Below are 19,158 nucleotides of genomic sequence, written 5' to 3' on the forward strand. Positions count from 1 at the left end.
ATCATAAGGTCTAAAATTAATTTCCCGTCTGGAAATCTTCAGAGAGGTACTCAGATACAGACTCGTTGCAGAGAAGCCACTAACGTCCATGGGTGTGGCGTAGCGTTTGGTTGGAGCAAGGAGTTTGGGTAGCCAGGCAACTGTTTAAACATCTGAAAGATTTCCATGGCCTCTGTCTGTGGGCTTAGTTAGTATACGTTTAATCAGCTCCTGGTTGGTATTTAGCCCCACTGCTGTGTGTGTGTCACTAACCTAAGGGGTTCAAGAGATCTGCAAGTCTTGGCCCCAAGCAGCCCTGGGAGGGCGTCAGCCTCATCTCTCATCCCAGCCCGTCAGCACCTGCTGCCTCAGCCGTTGCCCTGTTCTGCTCTGAGGAGCTAGTGTCTGGAGAGGGGCCCCTTCCAAAGCCCCAAAACACTGTATCAATATGTCTTTGATATTTGAGATTCTCTCTGGGGTTGTGATTCAAACTTAATCATGTTCCTTGACTGAAATCACCCCCTTGTTTCCTCCTGACATGGGACTTGGGACTTGTATTAGTGATTAGTCTCTCAATTACATCTGGCTTTGGTTCGGCTTACAGTGTGACTCCAGACAGCTGTTCAGCAACAATGTAAAGAGATAATTGAAGATAAGCCCCTGTCTGTCAAATAATGTAATGTACCCTTGGCAAAACCATGTGATTAATGCTGTCTGATGGAATAATACATGACTCACAGTTGAGGCCTAGTCTGTCTTCACAGAATATGTCATCTTAACTCTTTGATAAAGGGATCTTCAGGAAATCCATTTAATTATCAGTAAAGTCACACTCGCACACACACATGCTCGCACAGACGCACGCACATGCACATCCTCTGATGATCTGAGCTGATGCTAATCTCCAGGGAAATGCCTGATTGCGTCTGAAATATATCTCACTAATAACGGGAAACCATTCAAACTTGTGGCCACACCCCTTTGTGAAGGAGCTGTCAAAATACTCTGCCTGTCTCCCATGTAAGCTTTCCAAGCCGTTGTCTTCTCCTGGTAACTCTGAATAAAGACAAATTAATAGAATAATACACATTTGCTCACCCTGATGTTCTGGAAATGAAGTCTCACTATCTTCTCTCTTGGTGACTGAACAACTGATATGCATTATGGCGTTGTGCATACACTTAGAATTCACCAACTTCGGTTATAATCCATTTGACAGAAAGTCAGAGGCAGTAGTCTTTAAGCTACATGTCCCTAAAGTGCCCTCAACTTCAGCCCAGACACAGAGCACATCTTTGAAAATGTCTTGAATATTTATCATTTTAATGAGCCATAGCTCAACAAATTATTACAAAGAGATAAGAGAATGTACAGGTAACGGCCAAACTATCGGAAACACTTGAGTAAATGAGGGATACAAAGTATATTGAAAGCAAGTGCTTCCACACAGGTGTGGTTCCTGAGTTAATTAAGCATTTAACATCCCATCATTCTTAGGGTCATGTATGAAAATGCTGGGCAGGCCATTATTTTGTCTACCGTGGCTATGCCGCCTGTAAAGATCAGGAAGGGCCGCATACTGTTTCAGCTCCCAATTCACTGCTTTACTGACTACGTTTCGATCCAAAACGGATCTTCGTCAGGTCAAACAGAAGGAGTGCTCACTCCCCAGAATGCACACATTTCACCTCATATGACCATTACACACATGACGCATGGTGGGTGTGGAAACTAATCAATTCACTTTTGAATTAATCCCAGAGGTACATGTGGTCATAAAGGATGATGTACGTACAAATGGGTTCAAGGTAAAACCTAGGCAACAGTAAAAAAAACAAAACAAAAACATGTTGGAAACTGTTGGAACACGTGACCATTACACGCAGGACGCGCGGTGGCCGTAGAAATATTTCCAATGACCTAGTTCAACGTGTGTACCTTTAAACAACGTGTGTACCTTTAATCATTTCATATCAATGAGATGGGCACATGTTACATAATCTAATATATATGTACAAAATGACCAAGTGGAGATCTAGAAGGCAGGACAATGGCTATGCCCTCATAGGATGACAATACCCCCATCCGCAGGACACGAGTGGTCACTGAATGGCTTGATGAGCATGAAAACAATGTAAACCATATGCCATGGCCTTCTCAGTCACCAGATCTCAACCCAATTGAACACTTATGGGAGATTCTGGAGTGGTGCCTGAGACAGTGTTTTCCACCACTATCAACAATACACCAAATTATGGAATTTCTCGTGTAAGAACGGTGTCGCTGCTCTCCAATAGAGTTGCAGACACCTGTAGAATCTATGCCAAGGTGCATTGAAGCTGTTCTGGTTTGTTTTGGCCCAACGCCCTTTTAAGACACTTTATGTTGGTGTTTCCTTTATTTTGGCAGTTACCTGTATATTGTATTACTTATTCTGTATGTGGTAGTGGTGGTCTTGTCTTTACCTGCAGAGGCTTAGTTAGCTTGCATTGAGATGCTGGATCTGATACAGATCATTACCGTTAAGGGGAATGGAAGGACACAAACAAGTTGTTGTATGTCTGTCATACAGATACACTCTGTCTGCATCATTGAAGACTTGGGCCAATTAGGCTACTGCGGAGATCGGCACAGAAAGATATTTCTGTCACGATCGTTGGAAGCATACTCGGACCAACGTGCAGCGTGATCTGGGTTCCACATCTTTTTTATTTAAAGTAAGTGAACCACGCAACAAATCAATAAAGAATAAACAAAACGTGACGACAATGGAGTGCTAACATGCAACTACACATAAACAATATCCCACAAACACAGGTGGGAAAAATGCTACTTAAATATGATCCCCAATTAGAGACAACGATTACCAACGATGATTTTAATTGGGAGTCATACAAATCACCAACATAGAAAGACTAAACTAGAACCCCACATAGAAAATATAAACGAGAATACCCCCCAGTCATGCCCTGACCTACTACACCATAGAGAAACAAAGGCTCTCTATGGTCAGGGCATGACAGTACCCAAGTTGCGGACTCCGGCCACAAAACCTGAAACCAAATGGGGAGGGTAGTGGGGGTGATTAGTGTCAGTGGCGGCTCTGGTGCGGGGCGAAGTACTTGCTCATCCCGCGGATCCACCAGCATCGGGGGTGGCTCTGGTGCGGGCCGAAGAACCCGCTCATCCCGCGGATCCAGCCATGGACCCAGGCTGAATATTGTGCCTGGACTGGACCTCGATGCCGAGGAAGGCTCCTGCCATGGAGCGGGACTGGACACTGGCCCTGGCCTGGACATCGGTGCAGAGGAAGACTCCTGCCATGGAGCGGGACTGGACGCCGTGTCTGGACTGAGCCTCGGCGCAGAGGAGGGCTCTGGCCATGGAGCTGGACTGGATGCCGTGTTTGGACTGGACATCGGCGCAGAGGAAGACTCCGGCCTTGGAGCTGGACTGAACGCCATGCCCGGACTGGGCCCTGATGCAGAGGAAGGCTCCGGCCTTGGAGCTGGACTGAACGCCGTTCCCGGACTGGGCCCCGATGCAGAGGAAGGCTCCGGCCTTGGAGCTGGAGGTTCCGGACCGTGGACTGTCGTAGGAGGTTTCGGACCATGGACCGTCGTAGGAGGTTCCGGACTGTGGACCGTCTCAGAAGGTTCCGGACTATGGACCGTCTCAGGAGGTTCCGGACTGTGGACCGTCGTTGGAGGTTCCAGACTGTGGACCGTCGTTGGATGTGAAACGTGAAACGTCGCCTGAAGCTCTGGACTGTGAACCGTAGCCGGAAGCTCTGGACTGGGAATCGTTGCCGGAAGCTCTGGACTGGGAATCGTCGCCGGAAGCTCTAGACTGGGAACCGTCGCCGTAAGCTCTGGACTGGGAAAAAGCACTGGAGGCCTAGTGCGTGGAGCCAGCACAGGTGGCACCGGACTGGTGACACGCACTTCAGGGCGGGTGCGAGGAGCTGGCACAGGACGTACCAGACTGGGAAGGCGCACTGGAGGCCTGATGCGTGGAGCCGGCACAGGACGTACTGGGCTGTGGAGGCGTACTGGAGATCTGGTGCGTGATCTGGGTTACACATCTTTTTTATTTAAAGTAAGTGAACCACACAACACAACAAAACAATAAAGAATAAACAAAACGTGACAACAATGGATTGCTAACATGCAACTACACATAAACAATATCCCACAAACACAGGTGGGAAAAATTCTACTTAAATATGATCCCCAATTAGAGACAACGATTACCAGCTGTCTCTAATTGGGAATCATACAAATCACCAACAGAGAAAGACTAAACTAGAACCCCACATAGAAAATATAAACTAGAATACCCCCCAGTCACGCCCTGACCTACTATACCATAGAGAAACAAAGGCTCTCTATGGTCAGGGCATGACAATTTCAGATGATCCTGGATTTAAACCTGGAGACGTCTTTTTATTTCTGGAAGGAAAATCGTCATATATCAATCGCAGCTCTAATCGTAACCCTGTTGAAGACACAACAGAAGTTGCCATGCAGACGGTATATGATTATGTCATGTAGCTTGTCAGGGAAGAGGCTCTTGTGTTTCCAGTAGTGTATGTTTGAAGTTCTCAGGGGATTATAAAGTATTTGAAGTGGGGTTTTAATCATTACATAGCTGTACTGATTCCTTCTGTTGGGGATGTCACTTTTGGGTGGTCTGTCTCCTTCCCAGCCGTACTGTATGGAGAGGTCTATTTGATCAGGGGGAATCTAGACAGGTTATTGGTCATAGTTTTACTTACAGTACAAAGAGTCAAAGTGCATTATGTACAAACAGGTTAACAATGACATACAATCTGTAGGCTACTAGTTTATTCAAGGACTCACAGCAGTATATTTGGGTTAGTGATAGATAGCAGGTCTCAGGTCAGCTCTGTAAAGGGGTTTAAATGTCCTGAGGGTCATCCAGAGACTAAACACTGATCCTAATCACTCACCATTTTACTCCTTTACTGTTAATGTTTCATTGACGTTGTTTCAGCGTTGAATTTGGACCATGTTGTCTGTGAAGGTTGCCACACTGAGTCACGTGCCTTTATAAAGAGAGAGACACTTCCATCAAGACCTAATGTGAGTGAGCAGCAACCTGATGTTGCCAATCTCTGTCGTACTTGGCCTGCTGTCACTACTTTTGCCTCTGCCTGTCCTTTTACTTTGATCTGATGGCCGCATACAGAATGGATCATGTTTGTCATTTATCGAGATGGTCAGTTAATAAGAAGTAAGTCAGACTGACATAATTAGTTATTTTAGGTGTTAACCTTTCTTTGAATTATGTCGCAGTGAACATTGACTCAGGACAGTTAAAGTGGCAAAATGTAACTATTTGGGCGACCTGACCAAATTCACACTGAAATGTGAGTTATAGGTCTGTCATTCTACTTGAAAGCAAGTCTTTGAAGCAGTAGATCTGTTCTATGTGCGCTATTTCTATGCTTGTTCTTAAGTTTAGTTTTTGCATTTTTTACTTTTGGTTTTGTACAACAACTTCAAACAGCTGAAAATACAATATTTTTGCTTATGGAAAATATATTTAACAGCGGTTTAGATGGTACAATGATTCTAGCTTATTTTGCCACATAACTATTATGGTTTTAGCAACCAGGAAATGGCTGAGCGATTTCTGCTTAGTGCAACTTTAAAGAAATGTGTTATTGAATGGTTGCCTATGCACCGCTGCTATCGAAACGAGTTCATTATGATGTGTACATTTCATTCAGTACTGTTCTGAAGCAATATTTGTCCATGAAAACACAGCTGGTATTCCGTCTACATGACACACACACACACACACACACACACACACACACACACACACACACACACACACACACACACACACACACACACACACACACACACACACACACAAGGCATGGCTTATCATTATTGTGTTCTAGGATATGAAAGCCAGGGATTATTTTGTCTAGTGTCCCCAGGTTACTTTATCTTTCATCTGACTTTTACTGCGGAGGCATAGCGGTGAGCACTGTTCCAACCGCATGTCTCCCTCCTATTAAAATATGTGTGTGTGTCAGTGTGTGTGTGTGTGTGTGCGCGTGCACTGAGTATACTGAATTGAACTGAAGTATGACAGTATTATCTGGATTTGTATTTAAGTAACTGTCCAGTGAAAATGTCACTTTTTAAAGTTCATATTCTGTTAACATACCCAAATAATGCTGTTGACTCATATTTTTGTTCAAAGCATACATTTGAGAAAAAAAAACACTTAAAAACTTGTATCTCAAACAGACCTGAGGAGGACGAGCTGGCCAATCAGTCTACTCGCATGAATATTTTTAATGACCGGTATACACCCACAGTATTCTGTTGTTGGGGTACGCCCACACCATGCCAACACAGAAGAGCTGCTTTTTAACATACTTCATAGAAAACACAAAAAATCGGAAGGAAAACTATTTCACTCATATTGCAATTAATTGTAGGCAATATTTCATAGAAATCTGGAAAAACTGGACAGTTACTTTAAGACCCTCCGTGTTTTTCACTCAACTGTAGTCTAGGCCAGAGGCCTGGACATGTTCTTGGAAGTTCAGGATAAAAGGCTAGCAGAAAGAATCTAGTGTTGAGGGGGTTTTGACCTGTGTGTTCGCTGTGCTTTACCGTACCACCACCACCCTTAGGATGGATGTCTTTCAATACCTATTTTGACGGAAGGATGAAGGAGGTCATGTATTGCTCTTTTATTCAAAGTGGAGAGCTCCTCTGTGGAGCCAGTGAATTGGCATTTTGATTCACAGAGAGGATGTAGTTGGCTATGTTATCCTCTCCCCACTAGTCTGTAAACAGGTGAGCTATAGACATCTCTGTCTTGATTGGGACTCGATCGGGTTACCATTATGTTCTCAATGTCAACACACACACACATCCACTTTTTGGCACAAAAAAAAAAAATGCAAGATCAAGATCAGACCATAGCGACATGCTTATAAAAATCACTTTTCCTCAGGTTCTGAATCTGCTGCGGTTGCCCCGCATCGGACTCCATCTCAGTGCCCTTTCATAGAGAGGGTCAAAGGTCATGTAACCACAGAGCAGTGAATGTGAGGGCGGCTTTGTTCCGTTGTGTGGTTTCTGTGGTTTGGCTGGTTGACACACAACCTTACTGCCATCTCATACAAAGGTTTAACCCTTTAACCCAGTGGTCACCAACAGGTTGATCGCGATCAAAGTTGATCGCAGCAAAGTTGATTACTGTGAGATTTCAAAACTATTAAAACCATGACTTGAGATCAACTGTCAATGAATACAGCCATGTGCTGCTGTTGTTCTCAGTGAGTTCATGTTTAAGTGCTTACTCAGCGCTGTCCGCACTTTTTATTCAACACTTTTATAAGTCATGAACATGTTTGTTCTTCCCTACTTCCACTCGTGCTGCAACCAGCACTTCAGCTGTAATGAATGAGTAGGAAAGTGTATCGATAGGCTTGCTCCGTTATTATTAGCAGAGGAATATTTCACCTTCTCTGTTCATAGGAGTAACAACATGGATTTTTGCGGTGCGACTACAGTTTCGCCATCAGCTGGAAGACGGTGTCCCTTTTTGCTCAGCGTCAGCAGAGGAAAGGGGGAGCGGAGGGACGTTGAGAGGCGGACCCTCAGTCTGCTGCTCTAACCCTCCACTGAGACTGACCATCAGATGCGCAGGCATCCATCAGCGCAGTAAAATACAAATAAATGTATGCTCACTCAGCTGTGCCTCACAAGTAATACAACAACTGATCTATTACCGGTGTGATCATATCGTCTCCCTCAAAATGTTTATATAATTTTTTTTTAATGGTCCGAACAACAATGGATTGGCAGAGTAATTCAAGTAAATCTAATATGCGGTGATAATGTATTGGGCCTATAGCCTAGCCTACTGCACAAACCTCATTGCTACAGAACTGTTGCACAGACTTACATTTTTTAACTCATATAAAATACCAAATCTGAGCGGTAGATCTCAGCTTGCATTTGGACTCAGAAAGTGATCTTGACTCAGAAAAGGTTGGTGACCACTGCTTTAGCCCTCAACCGGCTGGTAGAGCATGTTTGGCAATGGAATTAGAAGTAGATATGAAAAAAAATTCTTCACCTTAACTTAAAAAACTTCACCTTAACTTGATTGGTCAACTCCCCCAGCCCTCCTGCAGCAATTAACATAATTTGTATCCATCGTTTTGGGTTGCTGCAGTTCAGTGTTGTGGCACTCTGACTTTGCCCACTCAGAGGTCTGTAAGAAATCTCCAAATCAGTCACCAAAGATATGGGATAAATAGCAGGAATTCAGTTGGTGATGGATAAATATTGCACATTTCCTGTTAGTAGAGACCTTGAAGAGTAGAAATATGAAAATAAATATTTTAAATGTAAAAAGGCTAAAAAGCAATATATATTTTAAATGTGCTCATCCAGGGGGTTGATATGTCAGTGACAAGTATGGTGAACTAATATGGTATGTATATTTTCTATAAAAAAATATTTTGGTGAAAAATAGGATTGAATTGTTGAAACCACACTATATTAGGTGACATAAATTGACCCATGGAGTCATTTAATCAATATTCAGAAGGGACTTTAAGTTCGCCTATAAAAGAACGCCTATAACAGTAATTAAAGACGCCACTTTGTAATTTAGTATCTACAAATGCAGTCTGAATATGTGGGAAAGATGGTGGAAGAACCTGGATAATTTGAAATGTAAGAAAACCATTTTGATAGACATTGCACTATAAACACTAAACATATTAATTTCAATGTAATTGAATATTCATGTTTGGATGTGCACAATTATCATAACTACTCATTTAATGATGCTTACCTACCTAAAAAAAGCCATTGAAGCAGACCTAAAGTCATTTTTGTAGTATTATTGAGAAGAACAAAAATAGAATGCAAATTGTCATTCTAATATGGCATTGCTGGTATGACCCTCTTTTGACTTCTCAACAGCCTGGTAGAGCTCTGTTAGTCCCCAAATAAACACAAAGTTTAACAAAAATATTGGAAGTTCTTATTTGAGTTGTTAGTAATAGTAATTTAATGTTCGACATGTTTATGAAGACGAGACAGTTAAAGGGTTAGGCATGGTATATGAGAGTCCCTCCCACCTGGAACTAGGATTTCATGTTATTGAAAACCACAGTTTCTCTGACTTTGTCAGAGTTTAGTCAACTACTGTATGTCCTATTGATCGAGACTTACTGTATCAACTTAAAGTTGTTGTGCCACATTATGCTAAAGTAACACAGTTCAACCTTATCTTCTTATTTCATCCAATGAAAATATAGAGCATGTTTTTATTTTCTCTCCTCATTTCAACTTCTTAGTTAGTTAAGCTGTAATTCCTACGTCATGTAGTGCACAGGGACAACCCTGTCTGCAACAGGAAGTACTTATGCCACAAACTCAGCAGGTTATTTTTCCCTGGACCGGAGGTCCTGTGTCGTCTCTCTGGTGGTCAGTTTGGATGCTCCCCTCTCCGGGAGCAGGGAGGGGGTGTCCCTGCACCGACGGCCCAGGGACAGCCAACACAGCACCCCAACCCCTCCCTCCCTCTCTCCTTCCCTCCTTCCTCCCCTCCATCCCAACTCAACCCCCCACCCCACCCACCCACCCCACCCCACACACACACAAAAAGTGGGGCAGTGCATTCCGCCTGCCTAGAGACCATTTCCCCTTTCACACAGTGGCTCTCAGAGTGACAGCTGAATTTGAATAAGAATCGCTGTCCACACTGCGCGCACAGACACACACACACACGCACACTAAAAGTGAACCAGCCTGCAGAAAGCTTCTCACCACAGAGAGGACTGAGTTTACTTGCGTGGCTGTGTGAGTACTTAGATCTTATTTATGCTATTACTCTGTATAGATACATCACTTTTCAGAAGTTGGACCTAACAGATGTTGTGTCGGATTGTTTGTCTGAACAGGTTTGATAGTGATGGGGGAATAAATCGATACAGTTACATATCGCAATATTATTTTGGATGATATTATATTGATACTTTGACTCCAATTTGTTTTTGCTAGGTAGCGCTAGTCGGCTGTACCTGCTGTATTTTTCATCCTATAGCTTGCTCTCCATCTTTTTTTAAATAGTGAGACAATATTTTTTGCTCTTTTATTTCCAGGACCGATCGAAACACACTTTCTCATGGTCTCTCTTGTCTCTCTGCAGCAGGCATATAGTGAGCAATATGCTTGGAACATCAAATTTCAATCAAATCGCAGTATGGAATCGCAATACATATCATATCGGCACCTAAGTATCATGATAATATGGTATCGTGAGGTCCCTGGTAATTCCCAGACGTAAGGTTTGAGAACTTTGTCAGGTCTGCTAGTGTGTTGCACTTTAAAAAAAAAGTCTATTTGAGTCTTTTTTTTGCATACAGGCACTCCATTTTTGTAAACACATAATATCAGAGATTTATGTTATTATATTTTCATTATGGTGAATTTGTTGTACTTTATGGTAGATGTAACTTTGTGAGATACTGAATTGGCATTCTGCAGTAGATAAGTGTGTCTGGTAAACTGTCAGGTTTCTGTGGCATGTTGTCTTGTTTCTGTGGTAAACTGTCAGGTTTCTGTGGCATGTTGTCTTGTTTCTGTGGTAAACTGTCAGGTTTCTGTGGCATGTTGTCTTGTTTCTGTGGTAAACTGTCAGGTTTCTGTGGCATGTTGTCTTGTTTCTGTGGTAAACTGTTAGGTTTCTGTGGCATGTTGTCTTGTTTCTGTGGTAAACTGTCAGGTTTCTGTGGCATGTTGTCTTGTTTCTGTGGTAAACTGTCAGGTTTATGTGGCATGTTGTCTTGTTTCTGTGGTAAACTGGCAGGGTTTCTGTGGCATTGTCTTGTTTCTGTGGTAAACTGGCAGGTTTCTGTGGCATGTTGTCTTGTTTCTGTGGTAAACTGGCAGGTTTCTGTGGCATGTTGTCTTGTTTCTGTGGTAAACTGTCAGGTTTCTGTGGCATGTTGTCTTGTTTCTGTGGTAAACTGTCAGGTTTCTGTGGCATGTTGTCTTGTTTCTGTGGTAAACTGTCAGGTTTCTGTGGCATGTTGTCTTGTTTCTGTGGTAAACTGTCAGGTTTCTGTGGCATGTTGTCTTGTTTCTGTGGTAAACTGTCAGGTTTCTGTGGCATGTTGTCTTGTTTCTGTGGTAAACTGTCAGGTTTCTGTGGCATGTTGTCTTGTTTCTGTGGTAAACTGGCAGGTTTCTGTGGCATGTTGTCTTGTTTCTGTGGTAAACTGGCAGGTTTCTGTGGCATGTTGTCTTGTTTCTGTGGTAAACTGGCAGGTTTCTGTGGCATGTTGTCTTGTTTCTGTGGTAAACTGTCAGGTTTCTGTGGCATGTTGTCTTGTTTCTGTGGTAAACTGTCAGGTTTCTGTGGCATGTTGTCTTGTTTCTGTGGTAAACTGTCAGGTTTCTGTGGCATGTTGTCTTGTTTCTGTGGAAAACTGTCTGCTGTGTTAAAATCACTTAATTTGCTCTTAACTGTTCTCCCTGTGGTTGTTTTATGTTGGTGGGAAACTGTGGTAGTGGCATTATGATGCAGAGCTGTCCTGTCCCAGTGTTGGACACTCTTCAGCAGAGTAGAGTGGCTGCAGTGAGGGGCCCTGATCCTCTCAAGGGTTTATACCCACAGAGAGACCCACCAGCCAGCCAGCCCCCAGCCCCTCTATCCCCAGGCTGCTGTAGGTAGGGAACCAAGCAGTGATAGGGAACTCCGCAGTGCAATAGCCGCTTGTTGTTTTCTTTAACTTTTCCCCGCTCTACTTGTCAATACTCAGCTTGCTGAGTTTATTGGGATTGTAACACTGCAGAGTTTTTTATTTTATTGGGATTGTAACATTTTTCTCTTGTTATTCTGCATTATAGAGGAGCCATGCAGGTTTGGTCATTGGCCATATGAGAACAGCAGCACGGGGAGTTAGCTATCCCTGTACAATGGATATGACATCACTGTGTGGTACCGGCATCCCTCGGCCTCACTACTAGTACATGTTAATCTGTTACAGATGCAAATGTACAGTGTTCTGTATTGAAGGTTTGTTTGAAGGATTGCTGGTGGGATTATGTTAAAAAAATATTTGCCATGTTAACGCATATTGAAAAAAGTATTAGAAATTGTACTATTGTCACTTGGTAGGATGTAGTACTATTTGACAACAACTTTAATTTGTTTGAGCCAAGTCAGATTAGAATAGTTGAACATCTGTAATCTGTGTTCCCACGCGCAGATCTGTAGGGAACATGCTCGGTCACATTCAGTCCTTAGAGCTGTGTTTGTGGAGACTGTGCACACACAACTCCTTTCTCTCCACAGTGTCACGACACGGTCACAGAGGCACCCCTGACCCCCTGAGGTCCAGTGTGTTAGGGTCAGCAGCACATACACACATTTCCTAATGGATTTATTGGTATAAATTGTTGGGCCCTCCAGCGTTTCAATAGAGGATCATTGTGTATTATGATGCAAAATTATGATATTATGACATTGAAGACCAAAAAGACCAGGTCTATTTTGTCTTATTCACACATACTCTCTCCTACTCTGTGTTTCAGCCTTCCGGGTGGCCTTCTGTCAAATTCGACTGACATCCGCCATGGCTGCATATCTGGGCATATTTATTTTAGGTGAGTGGAAGTTTCAGTTTGATGCTGCTCTCTGTAAACACTGTACTACAGTAGGTCTCTAAGGTGATGTATTGTCTATCTTGGTGGCAGATGAGCAACACATCGCAGACAATATAGATGTAGGATCTTAGTTTGAGCCAGTTTGCTACAGCAGGAAAATAATCCTGCAGCAACAGGAAATGTCAATTATTATGTGGATTATGGACATTATGGACATTTATGTAAGGGTTGGTACGTTTGTCGTAATTTCAAAGTGGAAATGAACAATTTCAGAAGCCTTTGTTGCCCTTTCCTGCAGTCAAATGACCCAGTGGCTTCATGGGTGGGTGGAATGTTATTAATATTTTTCATAATTTCATAATTATTAAACATAATCTTTTTTCTATGTCAAACGGTTTTGTTATTTCAGTCTTCTGTGATCTATATAAAGTGTAATATTGGGATGCAAACTCAAAATGTAATACATTTCAACTCTATATCTGATGTGGTACAGGTGTCTTATACACATAACCATGTGTGTGAGGTGTATACTTTTGTTTCAAAGTAGATTTGTTTAAGACTACCAAGAAACACTCAGTGTGACCCTGATTTAGCCCACTGCAGTAAAAGATTCAACCTAAAATACACTACACATTTAAATGTCCCCCCCCAAAAAAAAAAAAAAAAAAAACACAAACAATTGCAGGAAAGTTCTCCTGCAACAGGGTGATCAAATTAATTCTACACCTGTATGTCTGTGTACTAACTCTATAGACCCTGATTCTAAACAGCCCCTCAGACATTGTGTTATTATTGGTCCTGTCAACAGACAGACATGGCTCCCCTTTCTCTCTCCTGACTCTTTTATTATCCACACTCGTGTTTTCCCTCCTCTGTCATTAACTGTTGACACACATGGCTGCGCCCTCTCTGAAGAGGTTCAATTAACAGTATTGTGTGTGAGCGGCTCTGCTTTCTACTCACCGACGAAAGGTACACACAAAAGACAGGGGAAACTGTCCACCAGAGAGAGGGGCGACTAGACTACAGTCCTCTCATCACCCCCATCCAGAACCACAGCGCTCTGAGTACACAAATACTCTCAGTGTTGAAATATGTATTGTTGATGTTTGTAACTCAGAATCAGCTGCTTACCCTGAACACCAGGATGAATGTTGTATTTCATGAGTTTTTTGACCATTGAAAATACTCATTTTCCAACTCTTACTTACCTGAATCAGCTATGGGCATATTATGCCGTAGACTCCCACACTGGAGGACAACAATAGTTTGAGGCATCTGGTTTTGGAAACAGGCCTTGATGACCTTGTACTATACATAAGAGCTCCACAGGCCACAACAACTCACTGTTGTCTCCACTCCTCCAGTCACACTACACTAAAATAAATTCTGTGTTGCTGGGTTGCAGGCATTGGGTCGCTTATGGGTTGTTTTCTTTACAAAACTGCTGGGATATTGATGCTGGGTTTTTGATGCTGGGTTATGGAGGCGTGGCTTAGTACACTTGTGTAAGCCATTAAGATAGTCCTTTTTTGCTTCCCGGGAGAGTAAATGTCATCCCAGTTCTTCTGTTCTGTGGTTATCACATGTTAAGGTTGGGTTGTTTTTAACCCAGTATATTTTTGCAGTGTAATGTCTGAACTTACTTTGCTCAGAACCCTGTGTTTGTGGTTCTTTCAAATCAAATCAAAGACACTTTTATTTGTCACATGAGCCGAATACAACAAGTATAGACTTTAACGTGAAATGCTTACTTACGAGCCCTTTCCCAAAAATGCAGTTAAAAAGTAGAAAATTAACAAATAGATAAAAAGAAAATAGAAACACAATAAAATAACAATAACAAGGCTATATACAGGCTATAAACAAGGAGTACTGGTACCAAGTCAGTGTACTGGGTTACGAGGTAGTTGGGGTGATTAATTGGGGTAATATGTACATGTAGGTTTGATTAGGTGATTGATTGAAGTACTATGTACATGTAGGTGGGGGAGAAAAGCAGAAAGTCTGGGTAGCAGTTTAATTAACTGTTCAGCAGTGTTATGGCTTTGGGGTAGAAGCTGTTCAGAAGCCTTTTTGCCCCAGACTTGGCTCTCTGGTACCAATTACCGTGCGGTAGCACAGGGAACAGACTGACTTGGGTGGCTCGAGTCTTTGACAATTATTAGGGCCTTCCTTTGACACTGCCTGTTATGGAGGTCCTGGATGACAGGGAGCTCGGCCTCAGTGATGTAATTGGCCGTACGCACTACCCTCTGTAGAGCCTTGCGGTTGGATGCCAGTCAGTTGCCATACCAAGCGGTGATGCAACCATTCAAGATGCTCTCGATGGTGCAGCTGTAGAACTTTTTCAGGATCTGAGGGCCCATGCCAAATTCTTTCAGCCTCCTGATGGGGAAGAGGCATGGTTGTGCCCTCTTCACAACTGTGTTGGTGTGTTTGAACCATGAAAGGTCCTTAGTGATGTGGACACCGAGGAACTTAAATCTCTCGATCGTGCCCACTACAGCCCCATCGATTCCCTGTAGGCTGTCTCATTGTTGTCGGTGATCAGGCCTTTCACTGTCGTTTCGTCAGCAAACTTAATGATGGTGTTGGAGTCGTGTGTGATCACACAGTTGTGGGTGAACAGGGAGTACAGGAGGGGGCTAAGCACGCACCCCTGAAGGGCACCTGTGTTGAGTGTCAGCGTGGTGAATGTGTTATTGCATACCCTCACCACCTGGGGGCGGCCCATAAAAAAGTCCAGTACCCAATTGCAGAGGGAGGTGATTAATCCCAGATACTTAGTTTAGTGATGAGCTTGTAGGGCACTATGGTGTTGAACACTGAGCTGTAGTCAATGAACAGCAGGGAACAGTGTTCCTTTTGTCCAGGTGGGAAAGAGCATTGTGGAGTGCAATAGTGATTGCATCATATGTGGATCTGTTGGGACGGTATGAGAATTGGAGTGGGTCCAGGGTGTCTGGGATGATGGTGTTGATGTGAGCCATGACCAGCCTTTCAATGCATTTCAGGGATACAGATGTTAGTGCTACAGGGCGATAGTCACTTAGACAGGTTAACTTGGTGTTCTTGGGTACAGGGACTCAAGTGGTCTACTTGAAAAATGATGGTTCTTCAGAGGGCGTTGCGGAACGTCTTATAAGCTTCCAGATTTGTGTCTCGCTCCTTGAAAGCTTCACTCTAGCCTTTAGCTCAATGTGGATTTTGCCTTTAATCCATGGCTTCTGGTTAGGATATGTACGTACGGTCACTGTGGGGACCACGTCGTCGATGCACTTATTAATGAAGCCGGAGACTAATGTGGTAAATTCCTCGCCCGTTATCCCCTCCTTGCCTAGTCTCTCCTACTTTCCCTTCCTTCCAACCAGTGGCTCTGTTTGAGAAATAGAAGCTTGCCAAGGTGAGCTGGCAAGCTTCTATTTCTCAAACAGAACCACTGCTTTTTTGTTACCTCTCTCCAGGAGTGGGTTGGATAAGAATTAGATCAGACAGTTTAGCCCTGGGGTCTGGAGAATCCTATTGCACAGCACACTGAAATTAAAGTTTGAAGGATTTGATTATTTAACATAAATCATATTTATGCAGCCAAAAATCAAGGCTATAAGGAAGTGGAAGTAAGAGAGACTAGGCGAGGAGGGTATAACAGGGAGAAGAGGAGGAGAAGGAAGACAGAGGTCAGTAATTGGTGGTTGTATACTACATAGAGAAAAGAGAGAGCACAGCAAGGGTGTGAGAGTAAGAAAAGCTCATTAGTGTCCATATTCGAAAGAAAGGGGTGATAGAGAAAGGGAGGGATATTAGAGCACAACTTCATTACCAGCAGTGTGAGAAAGCAGAGAAAGCCCAGTCTCTGTGCCCTGCAGCAGTTGCACATACAGACAGATGCACCACTTTCCTCAAATCAATCAATCAAATTTGATTTGTCACAAGCACCAAATACAAAGGGTGGAGACTTAAAGATATTTCCTGGTTGCTAAAATTCGAATTGTTTGCCTAATTTCAGTTTATGTGACAAATCAAGCAAGTATTGTGTAGATAATCATTATAATCAATCTAAACCGCTGTGAAATATTTTTTTACATAACCAAACATATTGTATTTTCAGCTGTTTGAAGTTGGTGTACAAAACTGAAACTAAAATACGTAAAAACCTAACTTAAGACCGGGAAGCATAGAAATAGCACAAGTAGAACAGATCTAACGCTTTGTAGACTTGTTTTCAATGGGAATGACAGCTCTATAACTCACATTTCTATGTGAATTTGGTTGGGTCTCCCAAAATGTTACGTATTGCAGCTTTAACTGTGAAATGCTTGCTAATGAGCCCTTCCCAACGATGCAGATTAATATATATATACAAAATAAACAAAAATAGTAACACGAGAGGAGTAAAACACAAAAATGGAGCTATAAACAGGTAGTACCAGTACCAGATCAATGTGCAGGTAGGTGTATGAGGAATTTGAGGTAGATATGTACATGCAGGCAGAGTAAAGTGACTAGGCATCAGGATAGATAATAATAAGAGTAAAATAAAGAGCAACAGCATATGATGAGTGTAAAAGTGTGTGTGTATGTGTGTTTGTGTTGTTGGTATGCGTGTGTGTGTTATGTGTGTGTGTGCGTATGTGAGTGTGGGTTTTGTGTGAGAGTGTCAGTCCCGTGTGTGTGTGACTGTGTATATGGTGTGTATATATAGTCTTGTGAGTGTGCATAGAGTCAGTGCAGATAGTTCAGGTAACCATTAATGAACTATTTAGCAGCCTTATGGCTATTTAGAAGTTTTATGGCTTGGGGGTAGAAGCTGTCTTGGAGGCTAGAGTTACCGCTTCCAAGAAATGGGACACAGACATGGACACATAGAAGAAATCTTGCTAGGACCTTCCTGACGGGACGGCCCCAGCCGGTGAGGGTAGGAAATAACACTTCCGCCACGCTGAATCTTAACACGGGGGCCCCTCCAGGATGTGTGCTTAGTCCCCTCCTGTACTCCCTGCTCCAGAGACTTCTCAAAAAGGTGGAGAGGAACACCCAGAGTGTGACACAGAGTTGCACTTACTTGTTTCAGATGCTGACACCCCTCCTGTCACAGCACCACAGACTCCAGTGCCAATGACTTCTCGTGGCAGATTTGTCAAACCACCGGACAGAAATGGAGAGTATGTGGAGTAATTAACACATAGCCTGCATAATGTGGCAGAATAACCCCGCTGCAGCTATGAAGGTGACTGACAGTCTACCACCTTAGGTTATATTAGTTAACATTGAAGAAACAAGGGAATGTTTAGTCGACAGAAAACAAATTGATGTTTCATGAGTTGTTTACATATTCATATGTTATTAAGGAGACACAAGTTTATTACAGAGAGATGGACTATAGACAGCAATTCATGTAATGTGATGTCTTGACACATTTTAGAAACACACGTACTAAAAGATTCAAAGAAAGTCTGACGTGATGTACTGGAAGTATTTTATTGTAGCGCGGGGCGCTAAACCGCAGGTGTGTATGGTGTTTCCTCCAGAGCAGCGCAGCACAGCGCAGGTTGAGTTTTATGTAGAGAAGGGATTTGTCTCTGCTTTACTGTGTTGCTGCCATTGTTCTGCTGACTTTCACCAGTCTCTTACTACAATAGAGGAGCCACTCCTCAGACAGCTGTTCAGGCGAGATCTGATGCAGTAATGGTTCTGTATAGCTTTGCACTTGCAACTCCACCCGTTGTTTACGTAATGTATGAGGTAATTGCTATACAACACACAAAAGGTATTGGAGTTCTCTGTAAAATATCTTGACAACCAGGGTTGAATGGATGGAACCTGAGAATGACAGAATTCAGGGGTTCCCTCTGTATGACAGGGTTCCACCACCATAACTTAAGATGCCAGAACAGTGAGCACTGAAAGCTTTGATGCTCTGAATGATTATTTTTCAACTTCTCTGGTCATGTAACACAACCTAAGGTAGCCTAGTGGTTAGAGCGTTGGACTAGTAACTGGAAGGTTGGAAGTTCAAACCCCTGAGCTGACAAGGTACAAATCTGCCGTTCTGCCCCTGAACAGGCAGTTAACCCACTGTTCCTAGGTTGTCATTGAAAATAAGAATTTGTTCTTAACTGACTTGCCTAGTTAAATAAAGGTACAATATTCAGTAATCTCACAGGGTAAGATTCTGTTATTTAAATCCAACAGAATTTGGGGCATTTCTGGAATGTCTGGCAAATGATAGGTTACTAGCAGCAGCTCTTGTCTCTGTATTGGTTGTCAGAATGGGCCTCTTCAGGGTTCATTGGTGACTGAGGTGTGTTTTGACAGAGGAGTCCGGTCCACACACACATACAATACATGCAGCCAGTGAGGTATGAAGTGTGTTCCGGTGACTACTGTCTGTCTGCCCTCCCAGCCCAGGAGCCAGACAGCCGCTCGCCACTCCTCTTCTCTTCCACCTGGGCGTCATCGTTTCTTTCCCAGGAACTCAGCTCTAATC

General features: G+C 43.0%; 1 protein-coding gene across 5 annotated transcripts in view; it reads left to right on the plus strand.

Moving 5' to 3' along the window:
* The window catches only part of lamb2l (laminin, beta 2-like), a 64,068-nt gene that overhangs the window by 1,798 nt on the left and 43,112 nt on the right, over positions 1–19,158 (plus strand). For 2 of the 5 annotated variants that reach the window (XM_042299416.1, XM_042299417.1), the window contains exon 3: positions 12,597–12,668. The exons of 1 other annotated variant lie outside the window; for it this stretch is intronic. In XM_042299416.1, coding sequence (XP_042155350.1) covers positions 12,638–12,668 — 31 coding nt within the window. In that variant the 5' untranslated portion in view covers positions 12,597–12,637. Of the gene's footprint in view, positions 1–9,729; positions 9,858–11,926; positions 12,079–12,596; positions 12,669–19,158 lie in introns of those variants that run through there. 2 more of the 5 variants (XM_042299418.1, XM_042299415.1) reach the window with 2 other exon arrangements.

The sequence above is a fragment of the Oncorhynchus tshawytscha genome, linkage group LG16 (genome assembly GCF_018296145.1).
Source record: "Oncorhynchus tshawytscha isolate Ot180627B linkage group LG16, Otsh_v2.0, whole genome shotgun sequence".
Classification (NCBI taxonomy): Eukaryota; Metazoa; Chordata; class Actinopteri; order Salmoniformes; family Salmonidae; genus Oncorhynchus; species Oncorhynchus tshawytscha.